Source organism: Martes martes (assembly GCF_963455335.1).
Source record: "Martes martes genome assembly, chromosome: 18".
Lineage (NCBI taxonomy): Eukaryota > Metazoa > Chordata > Mammalia > Carnivora > Mustelidae > Martes > Martes martes.
In genome coordinates this window covers 22,785,604-22,804,661 of record NC_137906.1, presented here as the reverse complement: position 1 = coordinate 22,804,661, position 19,058 = coordinate 22,785,604, and the positions used below count along the sequence as shown (strand labels likewise).

Here is a 19,058-nt window from a genome sequence, read left to right as displayed (position 1 = left end):
CTCTGCTGCCGGCAGGACAGTGCAAGGTCAGGTTTCCTAGATGGATGGCTCTGGCCAGCAGGCCTCACGTTGACAGTGGCCTAAGGGGAGAGGCGGCGGATGGCAGGGAATGGGCAGTGTACCACCAGGATGGGGACCCTTCGCCCACGCCCTGCCAACTTTGTGGGGATTCTGCGAGGCTCTGGTGGGATGCAGTTAGGCAACACCTCGGAAATGCTTACATGCACGGAGCAAATACAATGCATTCCCATTTCCCACGGGCAATGGCCCAGCGGCCAGCCCGCTCCCTGACAGCCCAGCGGGCAGGACGCAGGAGCGAAGGCCAACGGTGCCCTTGTGTCTAAGGTCTTGGGATCTGTGGTGCTTACGCCTGGTACTCTGTCCCCACCCTCTCCCTCCACACCACCTGCTGGACACTAGGGCAAACAGGAGCTGGACACACAGCGGATCCCCGGGCCACTCCTGGACTGGGGGAGACTCTCTTGCCCTCATCACCATCCTGGAAGGCTGCCCACCCCCTCCTAAGTAACTGCTCAGAAATCTGAGGGGCTGCGGCTGAGGGGTGGGGGCTTTGGCCCTTCAATGAGAGAGGTCAGCACAAGGACCCCCCCCCCGCCCCACGCCTGCTCCAGGGGAGGAGTGACAGGCTGCCAGGGGTGGGGGTGGGGGAAGGAGAAGGGCAAGGTCATGGGGACTGAAAGAGCAGATAGGAGAGTGATGAGAGCTGCCAACCCAGAAGGGCAGAAACAATGTAAGTCATTTCTTACGCGGCTCTGTTTCTCAAACTTCAAACCAAAAAATAAGATAAAGTAAAAAAGCAGAAATGACCTTGCCAGCTTATTAAGGAAACACCACATCAAAGCACAGCTTTCTTAAGGAAGAGATTTACAACGCAGCCACAAAAAAAGGGTCAGGCAATTACCAGTGCCTGTCCCTGCAGCACCTTCCCTCTGGTCTCTGGGCCCGGCGGGGCTTTCTCCAATTACTATGACCCTGAAAACTCTACGCCTTAGGACACATGCAGAGCTGTGAGCTCCAGTTGCTACGGGAATGGCCCCCAACCTTAAATTTCATAGAAACGGATAAACTCAAGACAGAAGATCTACGGGTGCTCCGGGCATCCTGAGTGACCACCGGTACTTCCTTGGGGATATTTCCTCGCATCTCCGTGGAAATCGTTCCTGGTGCCCTAGTCTACACCTTCCACCTGCTACCCGTAGCTGAGTCTCTGCCAGCAGGATCTGCCGGACTCTGATGTGTCACTCAGGGTGGGCCTGGGCGCCAGACACCTGCTCTCAGGCCCACACATGCTGCCCCAAGATCCAAGCACATTATCCTGCCTTTGCGTTTCCAGCCTCCCCAGGAAGCCGGCAAGGCCCCTGCTCCCCAGATGAGGAGGCACAATGGGCGACTGAGTTACTGGCAGCAATTGAACAAATGAAATCGGACGAGGACAAGAGGAGCCCGACGAGGAAGCCTCCGAGAACAGGAGGCCGGCGTGGGGGGCGCCGGGGGGAGCCTGCACCTTCTTCTTGATGCCGTCCTGGATGACCGTGGTACGGTACAGCCTCAGGAGGCCCTCCTCCGACAGGTTGCGCACCAGGCGGACGATGGACTTCTTACAGCACTTGGTGGACACGCCTTCTTGCTTCTCCTGATCCATGATCATTTTCTGGATCCTGGGGTGTCACACAAGAAGAGGTTAGTATTCCCAACAATCTCATCACGAGGCGGCTCAAGAGAAGCCGGCACTCACAGCAGCTTCCCGTGCTCAGCCTTTCTCTGGGGGAGCTAATGGGAGCTCGTGATTCCTGAGGACGACGCGAGGGGGCGGGAGGGACCCTGAATGCCGTGACGGAGATCTGTCTTCACCCTGTCTCCATGCTCATTTAACTCCCAGACAGGTGGACCAGGGTCCTGCAGTGGACACTCAGGTCCGCAGCTCTTTCTGACTCCTCTCCTTGTGCGGCCCCCCTTCTAGATCTTACCGAGGGACTGCAGGGACATTTCTGGATCACAGACTACTGAATGGCAGGGCCAGCAGGATGTGAGGAAGGCCCAGACAAACCTCTGATGGCACAGAGGTGGGGACGAGGGCAGCACTGTCTACACACAGTCTCCCCAGGCCTCAGAGAATTAGGATGAGGCCTACTGGCCAAGGGCAAGGCTCCTTCTAATTGAGCGGCTGTGATGCTGGTGCCTTAGAAGCCAGATGTGGCCGGGAAGCGGTGGTGATGGTGGGTTAGAAGGACCCCCACGGGGCACGGGGCCCTACATGCACAGAGCCAGCCCAGACACACATGCTCTACCTACATCTCTATTTCTGCTTTCATATCCGACGGTATTTGAGCCAAATGCTCCACGAAGAACTAAGAACAGTTAGTAAGCTGATGCTATTAGTTGCCCAAGTTTCTTCTCTAAGGAAAGAGAGGGGCCCTGCACCCCCTCCCACCTTCTGCTTCTCGCTCCCTCCATCTCCCCGTCTGGGGCCTCGACACTCCTCAGTGTCTACACTTTCCGAATCACCAGAACAAGTGCTAAGCCCTCCCTCCTACACGGGGCAGCTGGGGGAATCTTCTGACTCAGAAGCCGCTTGGTCATTTCCATGACTTGTGACAGCCAGCTGGCCTGAGATGCACCGTGAGCACAGACAGACGGATGGACGGCCCCTTACGTGAACAAGCTCTCGATTAAGCGCAGGTTGGTGACGGCTTCTATGATCAGGTTCCTGCGTTTGAGTAGCCGGTAAGTTTCGTGGGGTTTGTCTTGGCCTGGGCCATGCTTCCCTGTCTTCTGGGAACCGCTGCTCTCCTAGAACAGGGACCGAGAGAGTGAGAACACAACGGGCTCAGTGCGGTCGGGGGCCAGACGCCATCCCCGCGGGCGTGCTTTGCCTCTTTAGGCAGTTTCTATGCCCATGTTTCAGGAAGGAAAAGTCAAGAGGACCATGTGTCTCTGGGAATATCGGACAGAAAGAGGGGTGGGCTGGGTTCGTGCAGTGGCCCCTAGTACATTAGGATGTGTGCCAAAGGAAAGACAAGGGGAGAAGAAAAGAGCTGTGTGTGTTCTCTCCCCTTCCTGCCAAAATGCCCACGGTTCTCTTCATGGTTCCTGTCTTCTAAGAGTTTCCGTGAACTCGTTCCATGTGCCCTTGGAGCAGATTTGTTCAAGAACTCGTTCCATGTGCCCTTGGAGCAGATTTGTTCAAGCCCCTGCGTGTCCCAGGAAGGGAGGGGAAATCCTGACTCCAGCATATTTCCCGCACATCACCTGGCACAAATGAGCACCCCACAGCGGCCCAGGGCCCCCTGTGCCGGACGCCCTCCTCACTCAGGGCGGCGCTTTCCGAGAATGAGAACAGCCAGCCCCAGATCACTTCCCTGCCGAGGGCCGGGGCTTCAGGAGAGGCACGGTTCTTTCCTGAAGGGGGACCAGCTCAAAAGGGTTCAAGATTCAAAAAGAGGCTCGGGAGAGAGACCTCTGTGCTCTCTCGCATCGAAGCAAACATTCTGGAGGGGAGCTGCATGAGCCTCATGGCCACCTGCCAGGGTGGGGGATGGGCTGCTGGAGAGCAAGGTGAAGACACGCTTGGCCAACAGCCCTCCAGATACGGCCTTCGTGCCCTCTTCTCAGCACGTGGCAGGAAGGACAGCATTCTTCTGTTACTTGGGGAACAGATTTCTAAGAGGCAGAGAAAGAGCTGAGCCAGGTGGCAAGCAGAGGAATTCTAGGACCTAGAGGAAGCATGCGTGCACTGGAGACATGTGAGCCTGAGCAGAAGGTGCCAAGGGGGTGGGGAGCAAGGCAGACCCTCCGGAACCTGCTGGCATCCACCTGCTGGCAGGTTTTTTCAGTGCAACACAGTCCCAACCGGGACTTGAGAAGTTATGCCACCCAAAGACGATGAAAGGGCTACGAGTTTCTAGAAAAATCCACAGAAAACCTTTGCAACCCCACGCTCCATCGCCTCTGCCGTAAGGCTTGTACCGAAAGCACAGGCCTCCATGCCAGCAAGGGAGAAGCAAGGGGGGAGCTGCACCCATGTGGGTTCTGGTCCCCACTTTGCATCCATCAAGCAGGCAAGTCACTCACTCCCCAGGGGCCTCCTGGGTCTCGTCCTGGCCGAGACCCAACATCGACCTCATGGAGTGTCATGAGGCCTCCGCAAAAGAGCAGAACAGCCCTGAAAGCCACCCCGATCCCAGCCATGCCCAGTGCAGGCTGCCTCGTCCTGACGCTGTGCTGTTGAAGCCAGGAGGTGCCACTGGCAGGATCCGAGGCACATACAAGTGACAAAGGACGGACTAAGGTGAACTGAATCACGTCACGAGAGCACCGCTCTTGTGTCAATTGCCTTTTTAATCCTTCTAATTACACTGATGAAAAGCATTTGATTCTACTGCGTCCTTAAAGCTGCGATCCCCAACAGCATCTGGCCAGAACGTACTGAACAGTTTCGGTTTTCCTTTATCTATTTTATAATTACCTTCCTCTCACGGCCAGTGATACTGGCCTTCCAGCTAAGGCAGGGCTTCTCAGCGCCGGCACTGCTGACGTCTGGGGCTGGGTAAGTCTCTCCTGTGGGCTGTCCTCGCACATTCTAGGAGATTAAGCAGCAGCCCCTGGCCTCACCTACCAGATGCCGGGGGCCCCCGCTCCCCCAGCTGTGACCAGCAAAAATGCCTCGTCCAGACATGTCCGATGTCCCCTGGGACATCTTCCCGCCGAGAGTGGGAAGAACTGCTAATCTAAACAAATTTTCCTTCCAAAATAAATTTAAGTAAAAAGAGTAAGTTGTTGGAAACGAAAAGGCTGTGTAAACAACAGTGCTGGCTTTCTGGCCGGGCGGAGAGGTGGTGTACGGATGCGCACCAGGCAACTGCCTGACACGCAGTGCTCGGCGCGCAGCGCTCTTATCATTACTGATTCTGCTGCTGTTGCCGTGACTCTCAGGTGCAGAACTGGGAAGGCCAAGGTCCAGCTGCCCCCAGCGCTCCCCACCGTGAGCACTCACCTTTGGGTTTTCGTGCCTGACCTCTTCGATCACGGTTATGTCGCCGCTGCTGTTCTTCATGCTGCGGGAGCTGAAGGACACGCCGGGGTCTGAGGAGGAACTGGTGTCCTGAAGGCTGTCCCGGCTCGCAGAGCTCTGGCAGGGTTGCTCCTCAGCCGCTCCTAGGGAGGAAGGCAGCTGCTTCTTCGGGGGGTGGAGGTTTCCGACTTTCCAGCCGCCTGCAGTGAAGGGGCAGTGGGGAGCACGACTGAACTGCGGCCCCATCGAGGGACAGAGAGAAGGGCACTTCTGCTCGGCAGCCGGACCAGCCCCACGCAGGCCCAGGATTCCACGGGGTTGGCTGGAGGACTCGGGTACGTGCCTCCCCGCCGCCCCACTACCCTGCTCAGCTGGATGCCAGACTCCACCCTGCATGTGTTTCCAAAAGTTCTAACTGAACTAAAAACTTGAGGGTGCCTCAGATGGCTGGAGGAAGGGGACAGAGGAAGCTGAGTGGATCCCATCCCTTTACTAGTGAAAACACAACAGAGAAACTGAATATTGGCCAAGGAGAACTGACTTGCAAGCAGCCAGGAGACAGACTACGTGATCGTCTCCTCCAAACTTAGCGATTACGAGATCACGTGACACCAACAGGTTCCCCAGTTAGGACGGCACCAAGGAGATCCTCGGGTGTCTGCTAAACTGAACGGGCTATTTTCTGAAGATCGCCAGCAGCTCAGATGGAGGGCACACGTGCCCCCCAGCCTTGCCCGCCCTCCCCTCAACCCTGAGGGCATCCCCTTACCCTTCGCCGAGGCAGAGTGATGAGGGTGGGCCCCGAGACTGGCGTTCGAGCAGGACTTCCCGTCACTCTGGGAACCTCTGCCTTTCCTCTTGCTGCTGCCCTCCTCCTCACTATCGGACTCGGAGAGGAAGGTGTCCTCCCCTTCAGGCACGAGTGACTCCTCCTGCACCGAGGCCAGGCTCACGGTGGTTAGCAGCTGGCTCCGGGCTTTCTCCCTTTTGTACTGTCGGCTCAGATCGCTCTCTTCTGCAAACACGCAGGAGATGTACTTGGTGGTCCGCTGACGCCCTTCGTCTTCCATGAACCCCTGGAAGGGATGAGATGTGTTCGGTCACGTCTGGAGCGAGCGACAATACTCACGCACATGGGTGAGCTAGGGGCTGCAAGGGCTGCTTCCTGATCTTTCCTGCACCTGCTCTGTCACCACCCGGGCCCCGCATTGGCCCCACGGGTGTTCCCTCCCTGTCTTCCTGTCTGGGCATCTCTCAGCTGCTGCTTCCACAGGCCTGTCGGAGATGGTTTTCCCCACTGCCATCCTGGACGTGCGTCTGCTCTATGGGACCGTGAGCTTCCTGAGGGCAGGGTCCTAATTTGGCCCTCCCCACCTCCCCAGTGCCCGGCACAGGACTAGGCCCGCAGGAGATGGTTTGGGAGCAGTGAGTGTTAGCTATGTAGGGTTCAAGGGTTCAGAAATGTTGTCATGGACTGGAGGTCACCAGCTCCATGTGGTCTCTGCCTTGGGGATGGAGGATGAGGCCATCACCTACCCACACTCATTCTTATCTTCCAGAACAGGGGAAAAGGGGCTCCCCCGGGCCCTTAACGGTAGGAAGAGCAACATCATCTATATGCCAAGCTCATGCCGAGGCACACGTCACGCACTCTGCAATCACCAGCTCGACTGTAATCATGCCTTCCAGCAAACGGTCCAAATGTTGGCAAGAAGAGAGGGAATGATAAGGGCTGGAGTGCAGGCATGAATTCCTAAAGGGGACCAGCAGACGCATATAGTCGGCCAACCCACTGTCCCCAGGAGCCAGGCAGATGGCGAGAGAGAGGGTGGCCTGAGTGGGGGCCAGGGCTCCTGGATAGCATCTGCTTTGACTGAAGGGGCTGTTAAGAGGTTAGCCAGCCTCCTGGGAACCCCCACACGGCTATGCCCCCAACGCGGCCAGTCTCCTTCTGACTTTTCAGGGCTAAAGGCTCATTCTGTTTTTAAAATGGGAAACCAACACCAACCAGTGTCAGGGAGTGGCCTGCAGGCAGCCACCTGCGGCTGAGACGGGCTGAGACAGCCCTGGGCTAGCATACCTCCGCCTGCGACCAGACACAATGAAGCAGGCACGTGACTCGCCATGTTACCTTGACAACCTTGAACCTCTGAAGAAGACGACACAGCATTCTGGCTTCCAGCTTTCCCACGTTCATAGCCACTCGGATTTCAGCTTGGGAAATGCCTTTCGTGCCTCTGCGCTCAACTGTGGGAAATGAAAATGCGTGAGCCACAGCCTCTGCGAGGGCGCCCACCCACACAAGACCAAGTCCGCTCCTGCCACCTCGGGAATCACAGACTTGTCCAAGTGCTGAAGCAACATGCAGAATAAAGTCTATGTCCCCTCTCTCCCTCCCCTGCCAGGAGCCTCTGAGCCCTCCTTCCAAAATGCTTCAGTGCAGCCTCCTCCCCTTAGAGCCATAAATGCCAAGTGGCCAGCTATGGGTGCACTTGGCTCCGGGCGACCTCGCTTTTGCCCGGCAGCAGGGAGCTCACTCTTTCACGTGGACTTTTCCAGATCCGTGAAATGGATTCTTTTTTTTTTTTAATTGTTTTTAATTAAGAACTTTTTCCATTTCCCTGACCTTCTAGGCAGACTCAGATGCATTCCGAACACCACAGCCAGCAGTGTCCTGTAACGCCAGTGGGGGTGGAGGGGGGCAGGGTGCTGTGGGGCCCCGTGGTAAGCGAGCGGCCGCAACTGTGCTTTATCATCCGCTCCGTCTACTTTGTCAGCTCCTGCCCTGCTACATGCTATCACTGTCTGTGCCTCCGAGAAGCCCTCTGAAATCTACTCAGTGGCTCTGGGACTGGGAACTCCATGATGGAGCCTGGCAGGCGTGGGGGCAGGGGCGCCCCCCTCCCGCCCCCCAGGTAAAGTACATGAACCACAGGGCAGGCTTGCCAGCAAAGGTCTGTGTTCAGAAATAGTGGCCCCTTTATTTCCTCCTACGGCGGGCACCTGAGGCTGCCAAGTACGAGCCATCTGGACAATGGAGGGCGTGCAGCCTTGAACTTGCACAAAAATAAACATCAGGACGAAAGGGAGGGGCGCCTGGGTGGCTCAGTCAGTTGAGCATCGGACTCTTGATTTCGCTCTAGTCATGATCTCACGGTGGTGAGATCGAGCCCCATGTTGGGGCCCACGCCGGGCATGGAGCCTGCTTGAGATTCTCCCTCTCCCTCTGCCTCTTCTCCCCCCACCCAGCCAAGGGCATACTTACGCTTTCTTTCAAAAAAAGAATCAAAAGAGGGGACTAGGATGTGTCACCGTATCAAACTAGTAACCTGCTCAAAGTTGGCATAGGAAGGTTGAGGACAGCTTTTCCCAAAACGTGTTCTGAGGAACCCATTTGGAGGGATATTAAGAGTTGATTAAAAAAAAGTCTGTGCTGATTCCCCGGCATGGCTTTGTACTGGCTGCCGACTTGCATCCTGCAGCCACCGTGCCTCCTCCCCTGTCCTCCTCCTCACAGAGACCCGTGGCCACCCCGTCTACGGCTCTGGGTCACTGGTGTCTTACATGGATTCTAGGGAGTCCAGGGGAAGGGCGAGGCGTGGGGAGAGATGCTTTTCTCCCCACTCTTCACCAGCCTCCGAGCCTGCAATAAGTCTAGGTAGATCTCAGAAGACGCGCACTAGCTCTTGAATGTCTGCGTTGTAATATTAAGGGCTCAGCTTCTTCGTGCCTTCCACGGAGGGCCCTGCTGTGACGTCCTGCTCCTCACTCAGCCCCCCTCATGTGCTGGGTGCAGAGCATTCCCAGAGCACGGATGTGGGAATGGAGGCTCAGGACCTTGCTGCCGTCCTACAGAGCAACTACTCACACTCAGATCCGACCCAAAGCCTGACCCTTCCGGGGAACCACAGGGCTCCCTGCCGCTGCCCAGTCTCAACTGCACGCCCTCTCCTTCACCAGCCCTGGTCCGTGGTGCGCGGGACCCACACGCCAGCAGGCATGCGCTCAGGGAACCTACTGAGTTCGTAGGTCTGCGTGAGCATGTCCCGCTCATACACGATGTCCACTGGGGGCACTCCCTTGGAGATGACCTCCTCGTCCTCATCGTCGTCCTGGTCATGGTCGTCCTCGACCTTCCGTTTGAATTCCTTCAGCAGCCTGAGGCAGCGCACCATGACGTCCGTCCCTAGGAACGCAACACGGCATGGTTTCCAGCAAAGAGCAGAACACTGCTGGTGGCGGGGGGCAAGGGGGAGGGGGTAGGGGGCACAGCTGAGACAGAGACCCAGAGAAAGGACTGAGTTCAGAATATTGAAAATAGCACGTCCTGGGGCACGAGACCTGAACGTGTCCTCCATAGAACCGTTTTGTGTTCCCTGTAATTAGTAAACAAGGAAATGCAAATGAGAGGAATAATGAGGCGCTGTATCAGTCCTATTAAGCAAACAGCGGCCTTCTCCTTCTCGAGACAAGCTCTGTGACAAGGGGGAAGTGGGCCTGCCTGTCCACACCGGTTCCCCAGCACCGGCACCTGGCACACAAACAGCATTGCTAAAAGGGGAGACCCACTGCCGGTAAGTTGCAGCAGCACTGTGGATGCGTTCTAGAACTCTCTGAGGGCACTGCTGGAAGGCTTTCACCAATGATGCCAAGAGTGGGAATTTATTCCAAGAAAACTCCAGAAGGAGGCAAAAGCTGCCAGGCCGAAGAGGTCCACACAACACTGTGCGCTGGCTTTCTGGAACCACACAAACAATGAGGGACTGAGCAGTGGGGTGCGGGCCAGCGTGGCCCTTCAGACACGCACGGTGTGCCACACCCAAACCACACAAGCACCATGCGAGAAAAGTGGCCAGCTTGGGCCATGGCTATACTGAGAGACGCTGCAGGGAGAGCAAAAACATCTCAACACTTTACTGGTATGAACTCACTCGTGTGATCCTGACAATCTCAGAAGGCATTTTACAGACGGGGAAACTGAGGTACAGAGGATGACATGACTTGCCCACACTCTCTAGAGCTTGTAAGCAGTGGGGGCAAAGGTACTCGGGCAGGGTCACAGGTCTCCACCGTGGAAGAAATGATCCCACACCAGGAGGTCCTAGGACAGAGGAGTGCGGGGGCAGAAGAAGGGCCCCTCAAGGGTGGCCATGCCCTGCTACCTGGACCCTGTGAAACGTGACCCTGTATGGCAAGAGGGACTTGTGGGCGTGAGTAAGTTAAGGCTTTTCGCTGTGGGGGTGGTCTTAGTCCAGAGAATCCGGGTGGGCCAACGTCCTCAGAGAGGGAGGCAGGAGGATCAGAGCGAGAGTGGAGGATGCCAGGCCGCTGGCTTTGAAGATGGAGAGAGCAGGGGCCAAGGCAGGCAGGGGCCCTGTAGAGACCGGAAATGGCCAGGAAGCGGGTTCTCTCTGAGACCTGCTGAAGGAGCAAAGCCCTGCCGACATCATGGGTTTAGCCTGAGGACACCCATCTCAGACTTCCGGAACCATGAAACCATAAAGCAGGGCCATTTGCAGTCACTAAGTCTGCAGTAACTGTTACCAAGGGGATGCGGACAGTTTCTCCACCCAGATACTGAGGGGTGTAATCCAGGTACCAGTGCCAAGTGGGGGCACAATAAAGCTGGTCTCTGTTTCCCAGCCATCTTGTGCAGGAGCTGAGGCCACCGAGGGCCTTCCCGTGGGTGGGAAATGCTTACACCGAGCACTGCAGACTGACCTCTGAGCAAGGTCAGGTGCCAACACCCCAAGTGGGGAAGGGGAGTCTCAAGGGGGGCAGAGTATGCGGCTTGCAGGTGAAATTCACAAACAGCAAGGCATCTCAGGGCCCCAAACTCATCAAGGCCCATCCACCAGAACCCTCCCGGAAGGCAGGCCTAGGGCAAATGGTCACAGTAGTATGGGAAGCCTCAGGCACCAGTCTGGTGCTGATTTGCCTGCACTCCTCACGGGGATAGCAAATCCCCCCCACTCATGATTTTTCAAGAGAAGAAATATGACGTCACAGCACTGGCTTCCTCAAGCCTTCGCTCCCTCCACGCCTGCCAGGCCCTCTCAGGTTCTCCCACTTCCCAGGGCTCTGCCCTTTGCTTGGGGTTCCGGCCCTGCCCTCTCCCTCCATTTCTCCCTCTCCAGATGGAAGCCTAAAGGAATGGAGAGGGGAGGCATGGTGATGAGGGGGACTTGGGCCCGTCTGTATCGGTAAAAATTATTTCAAGGCTCAAGTGACCACAGAATTGGATGTTTCACTGGGATTTCCTCCTAGGAGTGAGCACACCCAGCACACAGGCAGAACACCAACCACCAAGTCATTCCCCACTCGGTCTTCCCCCGCTGTTCTCTACCCAAGGCCCTCCCAGGCCTCTCAGCCCCCAGGGGCCCCTCTTGCCCCTCAGACAGTGCTCCTAGAGGACCGCCCGCTCCCAATGTTAACACTATTCCCATCGCTTGAATGCACGCAGCGTGCCAGACACCGATTGAAGCTCTCTGTGTGTTTCATATAAGCTGGTCCTCCCTGCAGCCCGAGCAGGTGGCCACTACCATCCTGTTTCGCACTTGAGGACACCGGGAGCTGAGGCATTTGCCCAAACTCCCACTCCTTAGCAAGGGAGAAGCTGGGATTTACCAGGCTGTCTGTCTTCCGAGCCCAGGTCCCCAACCATGGACAACATACGGCCCCTAATGCACAGGCATCCGTGTGACTGAGCACAGCAGGTGACCTGGAGCCGGGGACGCTGGCTTCTGCGGGGGCGGTGGCCCAGGGCAGCACGTAGGGGACACAGACCGGCACATCTCACCAACAGTCAGGCGTTCTTTCTCCCACCCTGTTTTAGTGTCCTTATGAGCTGAACTGGCCAAGGAAAGATACACAGGGCAGCGCAGACATCAGCACAGGGGGTGGCGGTGAAGGGCCACGACACACTTGTGGGTCAGAAGGGCGAGGAAGGAAGCCCCTCTAGGCCTTCCCAACTTCTGCTCCTCATAGCAGCATCAGGTCGGCACCTGAGCTCTGCTCCGACAGCACGGGATGCCTGTCCCCAATCACAGCCTCAGCACAGCCTTGTCCCAACGGCCCTGACGCCGCCTCTGCTGCCTGCCAGGATGGCCAGATCTTCAGAGGAGCATTGGGAGGAAGCGGGGCTCCAGGGTCAGGCGGACAAGGGGCATCTCAGCTCTACAACCACCCATTTCAAAGACTATGGGGAAGTGACTGAGCAGAGCTCCTCGCATTCCACTTAACAAAATGAGAGGCCGGTGTTCTCCACCTCATGCCCAGAGAAGACGCCCATGCAGAGGTTGGCACACAGCAGTCAGCTGGCCCGAGCAGCGGGCACCTGCCGCATCACAGGCCTTATGTGAACTGACCCTTAGATCGCACAGTCCGAAGCTGGGGGCCCCCAGAAACCCCACTGCACAGGCGGGTCTCCAGCATACTTTCAGTGGAAGGTTCGGCTCAAGCCACTCAGACTGGGCTCAGCACGAGGCCACTGTGCTTCCAGAAGGCCAGGCAGGATGCATCCTGGCAGGATGGCTGCTGGGGGCGGTTAGGGGCCATGGGTCTGCAGCTTCATCCATCCCACACAGCATGGCTGATTTCCCTGCCATGAGTCCCAACAGCACTTTCTTCTAGAGCCTTCAGACAAGGAAACCCCGATCATTTAACCAAGCTAAGGACAATGTCTAGCCTCGTGGGGTTGTAGGGAGAATTGTTAAGACCTGAGGCCGGTGGAGGAGGCAACACCGGGTAGTCTGCGGCTCATGGCTCCAAGGAGCCACTGGGAATTAGTTTCGCCAGCCTTCCATACCTTTCCCATGGCTCTGGAGGTTTACCAGCCCCAGAATTCCAATTTTTATTCTTGGGATCCCTTCGGCTCATATTTGGCTATTTTTAAGGCAATTTAAAGGAGCCTGTTCCAGACTGCAAGTCAGCAAAAGCCGAAGCAGAAGGGGCCGGAGCGAGACCCCAGGCAGCACACACCCACAGGGCAAACAGAGCCCACTGGTCTGTCTGAACGCCCACCTTGGCAACCAGCCACACTTCCCGGAGGAGTCACAGGCCTGTTAATGGCACCCACGGATGCCTGGGCACAGGGCTTACTTCCCAGGAACAAAAGGCAAGACAGAACCAGCCAGATCACTGCACTCAAGCGTTTTAAAGGTAGAGTGTGCACTAATGTCCACGGTTCCACACAAATCAAGCACACGGTTCTGTTGTGCCGAAGATCCAGGATGGGCTCACCGTGGCACGAAGGGGTGAATCCTTCCTGAGAATCCAGGGTGTGGCAGGTGATTTCAGAAGCTATTTTAATCACTGTGCGGATTCTGCATATGACACCTGCCATCTTACGAGAAAGGAAAACAGGCTCAGAGGGTTCATGTGGCCTAATGGATGTCCTGGACCTAGAAAGTGGCCCTTCTCCCACACTGGGCAACCTGGCTGGGCTTGCAACTTCCAATTTCTATCGGAAAACACCATTCTCTGTAAAGGGAAATCCTGAGCAGAGGTAAAGTGGGACCAACAGCCTGTGTTTCTCACATTTCCAGCCAAGATCTCACCCGGCCACCTAGCAGACTGGTGCTCTCAACGTGATGAACCCAGAAGAAAACAAAAACAAGATGTAACAAATGAGCACCACGCCAGATTTGCTCTTGAAGTCACCCATGAAGGGACAGCCCTACTGGTGAGCTAGGGAGAGGTTATGTAAATTCAGTTTTACTCCCGTCCTGCTACCTACCCCACCCCCACACACACCCCTAGATGGACCTGGGGTTGTCAGTGCTAGGGTGTCATTCAGGTAGTCTGGAAACTGGAATGAGAAACCAGACCATGGGACAATCTAAGGAGGTAAGGGCTTTGGGTAACTGCTGGACACAGAATTCAGGGCTGCACTCCTAATGCTGCAGCCCAGACATCAGTGATAGAACTGATTAGAAATCTGGGCTCTGGGGATCCCTGGGTGGCACATGATCTCTGGGCTGAGATGGAGCCCCGAGTCGGGCTAAGCGTTTGGAGCCTCAGTCTCTTCCTCTGTAAAATGGACATAATCCTAACAGCATGGCTGAACTGAACTGTTGGGAAGGACCTGTGGATTGAATGCCGGTAAGGGGCTCAGCCTCACAAACGAAGCACACTACCGGCTCCGTGATTACAGGGAAAGGAGCCAGGAGTGCTGGGAAATGAGGCGGCAAGTGGAGCTAGGCAGGGGAAGGCGAGAGGGGAGATGCCAGAGGCGGATGCTAGAGGGCACCCAGAACTGTCTAGGCAGACTCGGGCAAAGGGTGGCAGAAGGGCAGGGATGAATGGGAAGGCTGACTGTGTGAGGTTTAGAGGCCAAGCAATGTCTCTCGTTATTTTTTATTTTGTAGCCCTGTTTGCCTTTATTTAGGCATGATTTGGTTATTTCTGTGGTGGATGTGGGAGATGGACTGGAGAGACCAGCAGGGGGAGCCCACATCTTCCGACTTTCCTGCCCTGGACGGGCTGTCCTAGGCTGGCCCTGTCTTCAGCCCCTGCCACTGCTCTGGCCCCAGGTGCTCACCCACCAGCCCCCATGGCCCATGAGTTCAGCCCCTGCCCTCTCTCAAGGAGGTAGCCAAGGGCCCTGGTTAGAGACTCACACATTCTGTGCTCAAACCTCCACACTGGCCCTTCCTTGTTCTACGACCCAAGGCAAAGGATCTGTGAGTTGGTTTTCTTATCAGTGGAGGGAAGGAAAAGAAAAGCACCCACATGATAGGGTGGCCAAAAAGGATCTGAATCGAGCACTAACACTTGGCACAGAGCCTGGCATAATCTATGGATGGCTTCTCCACCTTTCCCCGGGCTCCAAGACCGTCCACGAATGGGACAACAGAACGGAAGAATGTCCCCTGGTGCCTTCCTCTTTCTCACAGCCCAAGATAAGCCGATGGAGCCCAAGTTCCCTGTGCTAGCCGAGCAAGGTGACAAGAGGGCTCCAAGCTTTAGGACAATGCTCTTAGTCGGTGACGAGTTCCAGAGCCCTCACTGAACACCCAGGGCAAGAACCACCCCCCAAGCCCTTTGGGCTAAGTCAGGGATAGACCTGTTTAGGTCCCTGGAGGTTCTTAAGAGACCCATAGAAGGAAAGGGCTGGTGGAAACCATGCTGGGTTGGGCATGACCGCAGTGGACTTTTCTTGAGGGCTCTGAGCCAGGCACCAGTTAAGAATGGAGTGGCACCCGGCATGGATACATCTGTCACTTTACTGGCCTCCCAGCCAACCTGTGGCCAGCCAGTCCCCTCTGCGACCAGGCACATGCTCACATGTCCCTGCCCTCGCCTCTTCCGAGCCCTGAGAGCAACCTTGCCAGCCCCTTCCCACATCAGTCCTGTGTGTGGCACACTTATTGCCACATGCCCCCATCATACTCTGCAGACTAGTCCTCCAGCCCCTCACCACCTGCCTCCACCTCCCACAGCACAGCTGGGACGGGCGCACAGGAGCCGCAAGGGAAGGACTATTTCCCACCAAGGTCATAGTCCCCAGGTGCTTAGCCCCTTTGCGAGTGGGAGGGCTGCTCGGGGCTCAGCTTGACCTGACTCAAGGTCTGGAATGAACGCCACGGAGGATCTTACTCCTTATTCCACATTTTAGGCGCTTGCCACTAGTCGTTTTGGGGTTTTATTTTCATATTAAAATGTCTGTTTCTTTTATCTGCCTTAAATATTGAGAGTAATTACCCTTCATTTTAAAGCTGGCATCATTTAATCAACTTTGCCACTTTTAACTGAAACAAATCTTGCTATTTTAACTATTTTACTGGTTCCACCACCGTGCCCTTCCCCCCGCCCCATGCCACTAATTTTCTAAGCTTTAAACTCAGCTCCTGATGATCTTTTTCTATCCTTTTCATGTTTATGTTCACTCTTTATCCTTTTTGTGTTTCTGATCTTCATTCTTTTTAATTCCACTCTCCTGGTTTCAAAGCTCTTTTAAACCTTTATCTTTATTTTATTGTGTTTTAATCCTTCTCGATATGGCTTATTTCTCTTTTTCCTTAGCTTGTATACTTTAATCCCACTATAACTTTTCAAAAGTCGCTCTGTGCCATTTTAATGATCTTAATTGAGTTTGCTGTACCCGTTACAAGTGTTTCTTGCTGTTCATTCTTAACTGCTTTACTGAGTTACGATCCACATTCCGCACCATTCACCTCGCGCACTGGACACACCAGTGGTGATGTGGTGTATTCCCAGGGTAGGTGTATATGACCGCAATCTAATTTTGAACACTTCCCCACCTTAGACCTTGCAGCTGGCACCCTGGGTGCCCTGAAGCACTCACTGATCTACTTCTAGATTCCCCACTCTGGACTTTCCTTCAAATGGACAGCAATAGCCTTTTGTGACTGGCTTCTTCCTCTGTTGGATGGTCTTGGCACCCTTGCTGAAAATCAGCAGACCATGGCATGTGGGCATATGTCTGGACTCTCAATTCTACTCCTTGATCGGTCTGTCCTTGTGCCAGTACCATACTGGCTTGATTACTGTTGCTCTGCAGTAGTTTCAAAACTGAGAAGTGTAAGTCTTCCTACAATACTTGATTCTTCTTTCTCAAGATTAACTTTCTGGGCACCCTGCAATTCCGTATGAACTTCAGAATTAGCTTGCCGAAGTCTACACATCAGTTGGGATTTTCCCAGTTTGGGGAGTGCTGCCATCTTTACATTAAAACTCCAGATCCAGAGCGCCTGCATGGTTCCTCAGTCGGTTAAGGGTCTGCCTTCGGCTCAGGTCTCAGGATCCTGGGATTGAGCCCCACATTGGGACTCCCTGTTCAGTGGTGAGTCTGCTTCTCCCTCTGCTCCTCCCCTCGCTCGTGCGCTCTCTCTCCCCCAAATAAAATCTCAAAAAAAAAAAAAAAAAATCTCCAGATCCATAAACAAGGGATGTTCCCATCTGCTTAGATCTTAAATTTGTCCACACTGTTCTGTAGTTCTCAGACTGTCTTATACTTGTTGTGCTTGAATGCATTATTCCCAAGTGTGTTATTTTTTTGATGCTACAGAATTGCTTTCTTAATTTTGTTTTCACATTGTTAATACAACTGATTTTTGTATATTAACCTTGTGTCCTGTAATCTTGTTGAATTTGTTCTTTCTTTTTAAGGGTCATGAGTTAATAGCTATGGGAAGAGTCTATATCCTAAACAGGGAAAAACAGGGGAATATAGGTGCTCGGACCCCTTCTTCATCCTTTTCAGTGCTGGACAAGCTGCTGACTGAGCCCGTCCGTCATGGGCCCCAGGGCACACAACTTCTGTCACCTGCTTCCAGTTGGCCATCATTTTCAGAAGAATCACAAAGTTAACTTCTCTTTCTCTTCCCCTTTGTTCTCAGCCCAAATGAATAAACACAGTATGACTAGTAAACACTTGAAGAATATAATCCAAATTTTGCAAAACAGATCAGTTCAGGGTGACCGTTTTTATAACAGAGGCTTTTTTTTTCTTTTTGCAAAGCAGATCACTGCGGCTTCCTGTAATGTACTTGAAATATGCCCAAATCCAAACTCTTTATTTACAGCTCTTAGAAACAACTCGTATATATCCAGGCACACCTGTAAATTTACATGAAGTAATCCATCATCTTTATTTATTATTTAAGTCTTGTCTGTGCTATAATGCCTTAGAGGGAAGGTTTATGTTAATTCTGTAAATTGGGAAGACAAGGCACAAGACAAAAAAGACTAAAACTGTCTTCATCCCTTGTCTCCCACACAAGGAGAGGAACCAAGTGGTGCCTAATTAAATTAAATTTGCTAAACACTTGCTCAGCACCTACACTGTTCCGAGCAGACACTGCAGAGGCCTCAAGGATAAAAGTACGTGACAGGCGGGGCCACTACTCTCAAGGAGCTCCAGGCCTAGCTGGAAACGAGTCACATAGAGAAATACCTGAGTCACACCGGGAGTGAGGGGCACCTAGCCCATGAGCCCGAGCAGCAGGAGGTGGGGAACAAGACCAGCCTGGGATGAGATGAGCCTCCTAAACGGTCAGAATGGGCTCTACCATGCCGGTGTGTGACAATCTAAAATGTCTGACGGTCACTGTCCTAGGGGTCTGCCCACTTCCCCCATGTCAGGAGCTAAAGCCATCATGATCATCAGTAGCCAGTCTTGGGGGGTTTCTGGGCTTCTCTTGCCAACACCAGGCTTCAATAAAACGGGGACCACTCACCATGTGACGCAGACACACAAAGCAGGAGGCAGGGTGTCTTTGGGGGGTGGGGAACATGGGCCCTGTGGAAAGACAGCAGCATCTCTCTGCCTGGCTGATGGCTATTAAAGAAAGACAGTTTAATGTTGCCTAATTTCACTTTTTGCAGGGAAGTTGAAAGGCTGACTTTTTAGGGACAATTTCTGATTTTTAAATACCCAGCAATGAATTCAATGAAAACACACACTGTGAGCCAAGCAAAACACATTGCTACACGTGGCCATTCACTAGTCTGTGGCCCCTGCTGTGTACACGGTCTTCTATAAGCCCCATGACACTCTGAAAAGTTGCATTATTATCCCCAGATAATTCTGCTGAGGTGGGGAGAGGCCAAAACTTGCAGAAGGTCACCCCAACAGGAAGTGACAGAATGAGAATTCTGACCCAGGGCTGTCTGACAACAGAGTTTGCTGATTGGTGTCTTAGTTGCAAGGGGCAGGCTTACATTTCCAGGGACCCCAAGCCTGGGACAAGCTTTGCTCTGTGGCTGCCTGCCCAGCAAGAAAGTTTCTTTAAGGGTGTCTCCTTCTCAGTTTCTCTTTACTTTAAAAATATAATCATTCCGGGGTGTCTGGGTGGCTCAGTGGGGTTAGGCCTCTGCCTTCGGCTCAGGTTATGATCCCAGGGTCCTGGAATCGAGTCCCGCAGGGAGCCCGCTTCCCCCTCTCTCTCTGCCTGCCTCTCTGCCTACTTGTGATCTGTCAAATAAATAAATAAAATCTTAAAAAAAAAATCATTCCATCTGTTTATTTTTAATGTCTTCCTTCCAAAAAATCAGGAAATAA

The 19,058-nt window shown here is 54.2% G+C and overlaps 1 protein-coding gene across 2 annotated transcripts in view; it reads right to left on the bottom strand.

Annotated features, from left to right (window-relative positions):
* Positions 1-19,058, bottom strand: part of GTF3C1 (general transcription factor IIIC subunit 1) — a 67,863-nt gene that overhangs the window by 30,384 nt on the left and 18,421 nt on the right. For both annotated transcript variants that reach the window (XM_080831135.1, XM_080831134.1), the window contains exons 7-12: positions 9,051-9,218; positions 7,164-7,279; positions 5,802-6,108; positions 5,015-5,232; positions 2,675-2,811; positions 1,526-1,679 (exon numbers count right to left, since the gene is read on the bottom strand). In XM_080831135.1, the coding sequence (XP_080687261.1) occupies positions 1,526-1,679; positions 2,675-2,811; positions 5,015-5,232; positions 5,802-6,108; positions 7,164-7,279; positions 9,051-9,218 (1,100 nt within the window). The remainder of the gene's footprint in view (positions 1-1,525; positions 1,680-2,674; positions 2,812-5,014; positions 5,233-5,801; positions 6,109-7,163; positions 7,280-9,050; positions 9,219-19,058) is intronic.